Below are 12,299 nucleotides of genomic sequence, written 5' to 3'. Positions count from 1 at the left end.
AAGTATGAAGGTGTTGAGGACTACGGGACCCGGAGTAATGAAGATTACCGGTAAGTAATAGGACATCACTATTCTCACGGATGCTGAAGTGCTAAGTGTTCGGCTTTCTTTACCCCTCAGCAGTAAAATGATGCAGTGTGCGTACTACATTCAGGGCCCAAGGAATTATTCGACAGTGGAGAATCAAATTAGCATGACTAACTTGTGCATCATAATAATAGGCGTAATGTGGCAGTATTTTTTGTATGTGCGTTTTTGTCTGGGGAAAGGTAATGCCTTATTAGTACCAATCATTAGCTGATAGGAAGTACCACACGCGGCACTTTTCATTTGTATTTTTTGATCTGTTTGAGATACGTTTTTTTTCAATCTGTAAATTACCCAACAGATGGTGGATATATGGCAAGTGTAGTGATTCAATATTTATGCTTAAAACTTGGCAGAATCGCATAATTATAGTGTATTGACAATATTGCAACCGTGTACGAACACTGTGCTACGGGTGCACAAAGTACGGAAAGCTGAAACTACCAACAGCCTCGTAGCTTTCTAAAACCCTGCCATTTATCTAAACTGCTGACGTAGGTAAGGCACTCATAACTGGCAATAACAAACCTTTCGTTCATACCCTGGTCGACCGTAAGAGGGGGGGTGCGATGAAGGCACCAAATAACAGCCACTAAGATAGCATTTGTAAAAAAAAAAAAGAATGTTCAAAGTATTTCTCCATGCTCCAAAATATTTATGGAGGTTGCGATTGAGTGAGAAGGTTTCAGAGGTGTGAAAATCCAGACATGTACTTTTTACATCAATCCCTCCAGAAGCTGATTTTCATTTCCGTCCCACACAAAGCCTTGCAGACAACGAGGCATGGCGTAATACTGCAGCTGGGCTCTTAATAAGAAAATACAAGAAACCTCAGCTGTAGGCCATCTACTAGGCACGATATTGGGGCTTCAGTGACCACGCCTGGGTATGCCGACTAATTTGCAAGCACACTTACCATTACCAGCGTCCACCCACTATTTTCACAAGGTGGACGCCTTCCACCCGGCCTAGAAGTTGGGCTCCAATGAAAAATAGTGGAATGTGTCCCAGTGTAATTTGAAAACACCACCCGGGACACATTCTGCACGTTGTTCTCAGTTTACGATCGCAATAACGTGCAGGTGGGTCATGGCTTTCTTAGTTCAGACCCCTGCTGGGCCCACAACAAAGATCCAATCTGAGGGGTCATCAGGCCTCCTTTTGTTGGATTTTCCTGGCAAGCAGCACTCAGAAGCCTCACACCAAAAGGTAAATTCAGCAGAGGGGAAACAAAGGCTCACACCTTGAAAGCATTTCACACATACTTTAAAGAGGCAGCGTTTCACTTTGTTCAGGCTCTGTTTAGGAGATATGCATGAGCTGTAAGAATGTCAGATGTGTTGGTCTTTTCCAGTATTTACATAAAATAAATAGCATTTATATAGTGCTTACTACCCCTCAGGAGGCGTTGTAATAATTTAGTACAGCAGTATGGGTAGAATAAGTTTACGCTGACAAAAGGCAACACTTATGTGTAGCTTACAAAAGTGCAAATCTTCTGCCTAAATCAGGAGGGATTCCCTGTATACTGGAAAATGTGCTTTAATGTACTCATGATAGACATGTTTAAACATACATGTGAGTGCTTAAGATCTGATGTCACTTCTTATGATGCCACTTCCTGTACTGTCACGGTCCTCTGGTGTCACGCGCCGTGCTGTCACACGCCATGATGTCACTTGCATACTGATTAAACAGGTTAGTCCACCCCACTTTTTAAAAAAAAAATGTAGGACTTGTGCCCTTGTTATATATAAAAATGTATTCATTTGTAATGTGACTTTTCTGTCTTTATTCCCTTTAATTATCAGTCATGGATCATTCAGGCAGCCCTAGAACACAATTAAAAGTGCTTTCTATTTATATTTACTGTTCGAAGTATGCACAGATAAGTCAGTCTGGGACATCAAAAAAAATGGGCTGGCAACCGTAATCATAAGACTGGATGTTTGTCGCAGTATCAGCACATTATTTATTTCCTAAACCTGCTATCCCTATAATGCCATAATAGCAATAGTTGAACTTATATCTGAAACCCTATGCAACAGTCAATAACATGCTGCTTTACTTCAAGTGTCTGGGAATGCACCCTGCATTCAGACAACTCACTCCTCATTCTTGCCCTTCACTTTTACACTCACTCTGCACTCAGAGTGATCACAATGCACTCACACTGATCACCATGCACTCACACCAATCACTCACTCACCCTGCACTCACAGTGATCACTCTGCACTCAAAATGTACTTGTGCTGTTCACCCTGTACCTCAACCTGCAGTCATATAGGCATACACCTCACCCTTCACCCACCTGTCCCCCTCACTGTTCAATTTGCAATCTCATTCAAACAACCCCATCACTAACTATGCATTCTTTCGTCCCACTCTGAAGTTACATCCGCACCCAAATTCATATGGTCAACTCACTCACCCTGCAGTCACGCCTCTTACCCTACTCTCACACTGCTGCATCGCTCACTGTGCACTCACATGGGCACTCGTGCCACCCACAAAGCGCAGAGGGTTAATATGCCTGCTACAAAGAATGTCTGCCATGCAGATCACAGAACTGAGTGTGAGTAGCGCTATAAAAAAATGAAATGTTTGTCAGAAAGGTGCTATAGTGAGACGAGGTGCATTGTTGGTGAGTGGTAGTGAGGGAATTCATGGAAATGGAGGAGGGGGCGCCAAAAAGACTTGCACCGTGTTCGACCAGTGCTAGGGCCTGCCCTGGCAGAGAGTGGTAACCAACCCTGAAGTTCGGGTCTGGTTGCGCCTCTGGTTTAAATCCCCCAGCTAACTCAGGACTTTCATTCTCGCTTCCATGATTTGTTATCTGAGGCTTAGGTCGGTGATGGCCACTGGAGAATCAAGGGGCAAAGCCAATCTGTGAATGGGCACAAGTGTGCCACCCCCAGTGCCACAGCCATTTGATCTCCATAGTATAGATATGTCTATCACTGGACATTATATGGTAATTCCCGCGTTTTGAACCATGAGCTGACGGAGTTGAATATAGGCTTTGATTTTTTTAAGCACACTGCTATGCTAATACAGAATTGTCAACCAAGTTGAAAATAACGAGTTGTTCGAAAATGTATATTTTTTGTAGACCACAGAGTTTATAATGTGAGGACACATAAGTCTCTTACTCCTCCCAGTATTGATGTTAATTGTTCACAGAATGAGCAGTATTCTTCTCCATTTTTAAAGATCAAGGTTCATCTTCACAATAATCTCTCTGTGGAAAAAAGGATGTGTCCATCACTCTGCATAACCAACCCATTAATATAGTACGCTTTACTCCCTTCTAAAATTCTATTGCATTCATCGGCAAAAGAGAAAAGAAGGTGATCGGAATCTTACTTTTCCCTTTAACCCCTTACCTGCAGGGCTGATTCCCCCGCTGTGCTGGGGGGAGGGAGGTGCGCACAGCGCCCCCGTGCTCGTGACGAGCTCAGCTCGTCACGCAGAACGGTGGCGCTTTGCTCATGAATAGCTCAGCTTATCACAGCCACACTTGTTTCTGTGGAATTTTCAGCACAGCGGGGGAATTAGCCCCACGTGCGAGCGTTGCGGCTGTTATGACGAGCTCAGCTCGTCATGAGCACACGGCCACCGTGGCTCATGACGAGCTAAGCTCGTCAGAAGCATGGGGGGGGGTTAACACCTAACCACGTTATCATCTCCAGCTTTACTCTGAACATCCTAAAACACTTCAATATAGACTTGCTCAGACGGAGAGCTGTTATATGGGAGGGGAGTGTATTGGAAAAAAGATGTGTGCACATATTTTAAAAGCAAGCTTACAACTAGATACTATTTGTTTGAAATCATTTGCCACTTGAGCAAATTTGGTTGCTTTTAACTAAAATGTACATGCCTTTGCTTTTTCACGAACCAACGCGAGGGGCTGAAAGATATCTTTTTCAAATTATTTAGGTGCAAAGGTTTTGGTGCCCCTTTACCTGCAGGACGGTCTCAGGCCACCTTGTTACTTCCATTTACATGCCCACCATTTCGTGATGGGTCGACTATATTCCCTCACACTTCCTTTCATAAGCAGTAAATTCTCAGCTCCTGTTCCATGCCAGGGCCCAGGCCTGATTCTAAGTGCTCTGCCACATATCATGTTTGTCGAGCCATATCCTTGGGATCACCTCTTGCCAGGGCCTTTTTTACTTTTCCCCAGATCACAATTGCTGCCTCTTAAGCTTCCATTACTGGATGGGAGATTGTTGCAACCATTAAAGGCAGGTGCTATCCAGAGACATTTTAAGGCACGGGCAAAATGGGCTCCGGCACCTTTATGCAAAAATAAAAGGGGCATTGTTTGACTGGACGGGTTTGATGTTTATGCTGCTAAATTGTATCGCTTTATCAGGCACTTTGAAAAATGTATGCCTTCATGCACAAACAAAAGGGGAATTAGTTTAACTGAATAGGTTTGATTTAGGTATGCTTCTGCGTGCTGTACTTGTTATTAATTTACCAGTCACTTTGAAATATTCGCACCTTCGTGCACAAACCAAAAGGGCATTTGTTGACTAAAGCGGTTTGATTTTTGTATGCTGCTTCCTGATGTACTTGTTACTGTTTTGCCAGTCACTTTGAAATATTTCAGCCTTCAAAAAGTGAATTGTTAGTCTAAACCAGTTTGATGATTGTATGGTGTTGTAGTTGTTATTGTTTACCAGTTGCTTTGACATATATGTGCTTTATGTACACACCAAACAGAGAATTGTTTGACTAACCTGGCTTCATTTTTGCATACTGTTGGACTTGTTTTTATCATGCACTTTGAAAGTATTTTCACCTTGATGCAAGAAAGTTGGATTATTTTACAAAACATGCTTGATTTTTGTATATTGCTGGACTGGTGATTGCTTTATTATGCACTTTGGAAGTATTTGCAGTTTTCTTTTGCTTTACCAACTACAGTGTGTATAGATTCTGTCATTAGGTACTTGCTGATATAGTTTGTTTTTATTCTACATGCTATTTATGGTGTTGCTTGCACTTGTCTGTAATATGTGTGCATGATGGTAGAAATTGAAATTGCTTCCTCAGTTCACGTTATTGTCATGCACAGACCTAGACTGTCGGAAGGGTGTGGCATTTTGATAATTCACTAGTCTATTTCTCTTGGAATTCGCAGGTTACTGAATTATAGCTTGTGTAATTCTCATGTATATTGTCAGTCGAGTCTATGAAATTGCAGGTTTGGGCTTGTCTTTTCAAGTTATTGTCCATCAATGTCAATACTATTTCAGACCCTTCATAGTTGTTCTTTGTTCTTCAGCCAGAGGCAGTTCCTGAGACAACAGGATCGCTCCTTGGCCTTGTTCTGATTGCTGCCTCAGTTAAATAATCTGCTCTTGACAGTATTGTTACAAATGGCGTAGCTTATATTTTAATAGGGTTTCCCACTTTCTCATTAGAACTGTAAGCCAAGACAATATAGAAGCATTTCATTAAATGTTGGAGGTTTCAAGTCAAAATATACCAGATTTTCGGGTGGTGGGGCAAAGTGGTATGTGTTGAGCCTGGCCGCCGGGGGGGGGCCCCCTCCATGTGCTTTGCAGGGGGGGCCCTCAAGTTTCGTTACGCCACTGCTTCGGTGAACCTGTGTGCCTCTATGTATTAATGTGTCTGTCTCACGGGGTGCGTGTGTTTCTCAGCGTGTGGATGCATGTGTGCCCGTTTGTAGCGGGGTTTCTATGTATGTCTGTATGTGGGGGTCAACAGGGGCTAAGAGAAATAGTAATTTACAACGCCATTACTTGATTAATGCTTCACGAAGGGAAAAAATATTTATAACATTTTCAATGCCAATAGCTCAAAACAATGCCATTGCGAGACCTATTGCATTGTAAATGCTTGTGTTCTTATCCTGCAATGACTACTAATGTCAAAAAATGATAAAACCCAAGAAACATAGCTTTTACAAAATGGCTAAAGGAATGTAAGCAAGTGTTTTTCTCTCTTACCAAAATCACAGTAGTATCCTGTATATCCTTCTTCGCACAAACATAGAAACTCGGCAACGCGATCCTTGCATACTCCTCCATTTAGGCATGGCTGTGATGCACACTCGTCAATTTCTGTACAAAGGTAAAAGAGGGAGGAGAAGAATGCAAGGGACAGGAAAAGGAGAAGGAAATGAGAAATCAGCAAGAGGAAAGATGGACATTAAGGAAAGACAGCAGTAGAAAGCGGAGGAGCAAATAGGGTAAGGGGGGGAGAAATTAAGTGACAATGAAAATAAATATTGATGAAAGGAGAAAAGGTGTTCAGTAAAAATAGAAAAGTTAAGGAATAAGGTACAAGAAAAGTCGAAGGGCGGAGAAGGGGGGTGGGTAAATGAGAAAGACACCAGGAAGACCAAGGAAAGAGGGGGGAAGTGGGGTGATGGAAAGTCCACGAGATAAAGATGGAGGGTGATAGGGAGCATGGCGAGAAAGGATTGAGGTACGGGAAAAGATAGAAATACAGAGCAAACAGGAAAGGGTAGAGAAAGCGGGAAATACGTTTGAAAGAGACAGAAGGGAGAAACGCAAGGGTGAGACGTGCGAGACAAAAGAGAAAGGTAGCGAGATAGAGAAGAGGGAAAGGAAGAAGGAAAGGAAGTGAGAGAAAGGTATCTCATTATTACACTTTAAAGACAACTGTTTGTCAAGCATTATTAATTTGTGTAAGTAAATGTGTTTAAATTTGAAATATTAGGACGCTTTGATATAGTAGTAAACTGTAGCCTTCCCATTACACACTTTTTGAAAAAAATACATTTTATTAATCCTTTACTAGATACATTCGTTATACAGCTGACATTGCAGTACATTCTAATCGTCATGCCTCATTGCCCTTCTCATTCCCTATCGAACAGTTTCACATTATGTCAGAGTTTAGTTTTGGTATGACTAACGCCTATGCATGAAATCTTTCGACATTATCTGCTTCTGAGAGGTAACAAACTATTTGTTATATGCTGTCTTTGCTTGCTTCATGCCAAAGGACAACTCCCCCCCACCCTCCATTTCCTCCCCCCACCCGCCAGGCATGTCTTAGATCGTGTGCCCCAGTTCTCTCTCCTCTTGGGCATCATCACCTGGAGCCTCAACCAAGAGGCCCTATTCTCAGCTCTCCCTCTGGGCTCCTGATACCTCGACAACACTCCTAACCCGCTTTCCAATAACACAAAGGGGCATATTCTCAAGGACTCATTGCAGATTTAGCAGCACTTTTCCGCCACAAAACTAACGCTTATCATATGCAGAGTAGGCGTTCCCATGCAAAAACATACCTTAACACCACTTCGCGATATTCTCAACGACCAGCCAGATCGGTGATGCGGTCCAAAAACAGGCGATAAGGCACGTTAGCAGCAGGGACTTAAGACCTGCTTTTTTCTGGTCTTAAGTAGGACGAAAACCTGCAGTATAGGGAGACTCCAGCCCAGAGCCATATCTGAAGACCAACAGATGCCATGGAGCTACTAATCATGCAGCTTGAAGACCCAAAAGGGCCCAAAAGGACCACCACACCCACAGCCACCACCCCCAGGACCACCCCCACCCCCAGGACCCCCCTTGACTACCACCGAGGCAATGCAGAACTTCCCTTCTCCTTCCCCGAGGTCCCTGGCTGGTCCTCTGAGGGGTTTGTGTGGTTCTGGTTGACCCCTGTAGTTGCTCCAGCTTCCTACATGGTGCTTCTCAGTTGTTTTGTGTTTTTTTTTTTGGCGGCTTTTATGGTGATTTTTCCCACCTGACGTGGGAATAGCAAGCCTAGCACTGCTTATTGCTGACATTTTTATCGCTGTTGGGACCATTACCACTTTTTTACATTTGGGTTTCCTTTTTTATCGGCATCCCAGTAATTTTAACGCAGACATATGACGTGTCATCAGGAAACTATCGCCTGTTGCCGGCGTGTTGAGAATACCCGCAATTGACGGCGTTATGTAAAATTGCGTTAACCTAGGTTGGCGATAATTATTGCACGTTCTTGAGAATATCCTCCATTGTCTGCTAAGCCTAAATAGCGGGTTTCTGAGTGAGTAGGGAGAGTTCCTGAGATGATTCCCTTTTAGAACACACTAGTCTTATTGTTTCACTACTCACCATCACACTCTGGAGGGGCGCTCCAAGCCCCATGAGAACCGCATATTCGGGGGTTGTTTCTAGGGCTCATGATATAACCCAAGTTGCAGTGGTACTCGGCCACGGAGGCAAACGTTGTAGAATTATAGGTCACCCGGGAATGTTTCACCTCTGTAGGAACTCCACAGTCCAGCTCTAGGTGATGGCAGGAGGAAGCAAAAGAAAGTCAGCTGCGATATCCTCAAACTCAGAAATTGTATCAATGCAGTTTCCAAATATTAAAAATCTTTAAAGGTCAACCAATAGCAGCATAACATGGGTTGCCAGCACCCAAGGCAAATATTGCACCCCCTGTCCCTGGACCGTTAGCACTTCCTTCCACAAAATTAGTAATACATTTTCTTCTTTTGAAATATTGCGCTCCATAAGAATTTTGCAACCTGGGCAACTGCCTCTGTGTCGCCCCCTCCGCCCCCACACACACACACGCTATACCATACCCTACCGCGGACCGCTATCTTTCGTGGGATTCGTAAACATTAAAGGATATAATAAAAGGCTGGGAGCTGTCTCATGAATAGTTGTGTGGGTTAGTGCTGGGACCAGTGTATGCATTTGCACTGTCGAAAGCGCATGCATCTAACTCGGAGTTTCTCCAATTAAGTGCATGATTTTTAGACACCATAGCTCGGATGAAGAAATAAGTAACTATTACTTTCTGTCTCTGAACTGTCCTGCCATGCACTAAGCCCGAGAAATAGTGAGTTAAATGTACGCGCTGTAGACAGAGCAGATGCATAATAAAAAGAGGCATTCTGCATTGAACTGGAACAACTGTTCATGAAAAGCCCCCTGGTGTTGCATTAAGGCATTAATATAAATACGTTGTTTAGAGCACTTCTTGAAAGAGAACATCAGACCACTCCTATAACTGGCATGGTCTTTTTCCGGAGCAGAGGAAAATATTTGTTGAGGGGCACCAAGAATCTTTTCACCGCATGTGAGATGCTGGAATGGGAATGAAAACCATGGTGAACTAAAAAACTTGAATTGAGCTCAATTGCCTTAAACCTCCAAAGACATTTGACCCATATGATCCCTCATAAACGTTATTTTCATTCGCAAATTAAGACTACTGTAATAGTCTACTAATATGACTTTCAAACTACGCGCTATCACCCAAAGACTGAGTGATCAACTTTGCAGCCATGCTATTCTTTCATTCCTACTGTCACCTCACCTTACTTCACTGTATTAATCGATGACTGATAAGCTGCAGGCGCAAAGCCCAAAATAAGCTTCTCAACCTTCGTGCTATTTATGTCTTTTTCTTAACCCATATGACTAAGATCCTGTATAAATACACTACCCTGATGGGCCATATTTCCTTCTATTTTTAAGCCAAAGGTATTGTTTTGCTAAAGACATCTTGGGGACATTCGGAAAGCTTTCTTGGGAATGCATACTGCCCATTGCTTAGCATTGCATTCAAGGTTTGTAGCTCACATTTGCTTGCTTTCTATTTATTGGCTTTATTTGGTTTAGGCTGTCCACCATGTCTTTGTCCTGCCTATGAAGCATAGCTTATTTACTATATTCTTCCACGGGTGATCACTCTCTGTAAACAGACCTTTACATTCTGTTCTGATCTTGTCACATTTATTGTGCATTCAAAGACAGAGGTAAAATGTCAGGCTCTGTCTTCCAAAGGAGCTTGATGTTTACTTTTCTTTCTTTGACATCAAAGTGAGAGGCTTTATCTGACAATCTGGGGATGTGAAAGGTGGTGGCTTTTTCTCTTTGATTCTGTGTAGAGTTTTCTCACCTTTTTTATTTGCTCTCCTGCCTCTGTAGCAGCTTCTGGGGTTGGCTAGAACACTGGCACCTCTGGGCACTGTGCACACTACACATTTATTTTACTTACTTACTAAAGACTTTTTTCTAGAACACAACAACATGAACAACATGAACTGTGCAAATATCTCGGAAAATATCAGAATTTGGAAAGCACTCATGAAGCACAATTTTTTGTAATTCTTAACTGTGCTGGAAGCAAAACATTTGAACACGATCAAAACAAATCAATACACTATGCAATAGTATTTCCGCACATTTTTCTTTTAGCGCTATATAGTTTTATTAGCAAAACTGCATGTCTGTGCAAATATAATTGTCATTTCAATTTAAAATGTATTGTCTGTATTAGAAGTGCATTATCACACCACGTGTACCCCACTCTATGCCACTCCACTCTACGATACTCTACTCCACTCTGTGCCCCTCCAATATACTCCACTCTATGCCAAATGTATGATGAAATAGGCACATGCCCTTACAATGCATGCCATTGCTACGCGGTTGTAACAAAGTAAGTGCTGTTACAACTCATTACTATTAACTCCTTCGGTGCTCATGACGGAACGGTTCCGTCATGAGCATCGGTTGGCCTGTGCTCATGACGGAACCGTTCCGTTATGAGTCCATAGGTTCTTTAGAACCTTCAGCACCGCAGCGGAATTTGCGCAGCACTGAAGGGGTTAAAACACAAAATTTTACTACACATTTGCCTTTGCAAACCATGCATTTTAAGTATAAACACTGCGTGTATATATATATATATATGTATATATATATATATATCCAAAAAAACAATTCCACACGATACAAAACAGGAATGTCCAGGCCAGCTTTGCAGTTATCCAAGAGCTTTTATTTTAGCTCCTACTTGAGTAGGAGCTAAAATAAAAGCTCTTGGATAACTGCAAAGCTGGCCTGGACATTCCTGTTTTGTATCGTGTGGAATTGTTTTTTTGGAGATTTGGGGAGTGGCTGCCCCGTCCAGGCCCTCCGCTGCAAGTGGCAGGGGTTCAGAGCCTGCAATTACATTTGGATATATATATATATATATATACAAATTGGCAGTTGCCAAAAAAGCGTTTTCTCTTTTGCCAATATGTTTGGCGCCAGTTGACAAATCTTCGCAATTTTTTTTTAACTAATGGGGTGCTCCAGTCAGCTCCGGTCTTGAAAGTTTTGGGGTGATTCATCAAGCGGGGTCGAGAAAAAAGGGGGGTCCGAAAATGCGTTTTCCCCATGTTCATTTCCATAGGAACTTTAGACAAAGCTACAGCCCGAACAACTGAACGGAATTACACCAAATTTGACAAAAAGGTAAGTCTTGGTTCAGAATGAGCTCTTTTTTTTTAAATGGTGTAAATCCGTACAGTATTTCCAGAGAAATTAGAAAAAGAAAAGTTTTGATATCTGAGCAACGAGGAGGAGTCGCGACTGACTTCGGATTGGCTGCCAACACTCCAAACCAGGAACTGATGGTAGTCATCTTGTGACTGAAAAAAGTAAAAATAAAAGGTGAAAAATAAGAAAAGGGGGCAGGGTAGAAATACCCTGACCACACTGGGCCTGCTCAGGGGATCCGACAGGGACCCTCAGAGTCAAAAAAAGAAGAAAAAAAAGAAAATTGGCATGATTCGCGCTGGGTGCGCGAATCCTGCCGATAACTTTTTTTTAAAATGAAGCGTGGACTCCCGACATCGTCAGCAGCAGCGCCCCTGCCTCATCTCTGAGCGCAGGAGGCAGGGCCTCGTGTCTCTCGTGGGGGAGAGCTCGCTGGCAGCAGCAACTGCACCAACCAATCTCTTGCTTCTGCGCCTTACTTTCCTAAACTGCCTCGACTATACTTCCGCAGTGCACAGTACAACTTGGACTGAACTTTACACCTGATCTGTTTTGAGGGTATCTAAAGTTATTTTTCTAGCTTTCTCGACTTTATGTTTTTTCTCAAGTCAGTTAAAAAACACATACCGTCCCCTCGACAGACCTGCAGCAAAGTTCGGTTTTACACTTTTTGTCTTCTTTAAATGCATCATTTGTGTGCAGAGTGCCGGAGAGCAACTTCCCTCCCCCAAACCTCCATTTCAAGAGCGCCCAATGCTGCCACCCTTTTCCATCACTAAAGATCTGTCCCCATCATGTAGAAAGTGCAGTTCCAGGCTATGGATATAGTTGTGCTTCTCTTGTGAGCGGTGTTGTTGTTGTGCTCTCTGGCCCACTGACGTGCAGGTGGGGCGGTGCAGGTGTGAATCCTGCCTC

The 12,299-nt window shown here is 42.9% G+C and overlaps 1 protein-coding gene across 1 annotated transcript in view; it reads right to left on the bottom strand.

Annotated features, from left to right (window-relative positions):
- Window positions 1-12,299, bottom strand: part of SNED1 (sushi, nidogen and EGF like domains 1) — a 2,960,801-nt gene that overhangs the window by 1,201,679 nt on the left and 1,746,823 nt on the right. Inside the window, exons 16-17 of the mRNA XM_086944023.1 lie at window positions 8,211-8,384; window positions 6,078-6,191 (exon numbers count right to left, since the gene is read on the bottom strand). Coding sequence (XP_086800149.1) covers window positions 6,078-6,191; window positions 8,211-8,384 — 288 coding nt within the window. The remainder of the gene's footprint in view (window positions 1-6,077; window positions 6,192-8,210; window positions 8,385-12,299) is intronic.

This window comes from Lissotriton vulgaris, chromosome 11 (assembly GCF_964263255.1).
Source record: "Lissotriton vulgaris chromosome 11, aLisVul1.2, whole genome shotgun sequence".
Taxonomy (NCBI): Eukaryota; Metazoa; Chordata; class Amphibia; order Caudata; family Salamandridae; genus Lissotriton; species Lissotriton vulgaris.
The sequence above is the reverse complement of the archived record's forward strand: the minus strand, read 5'-3'. Positions and strand labels throughout refer to the sequence as shown.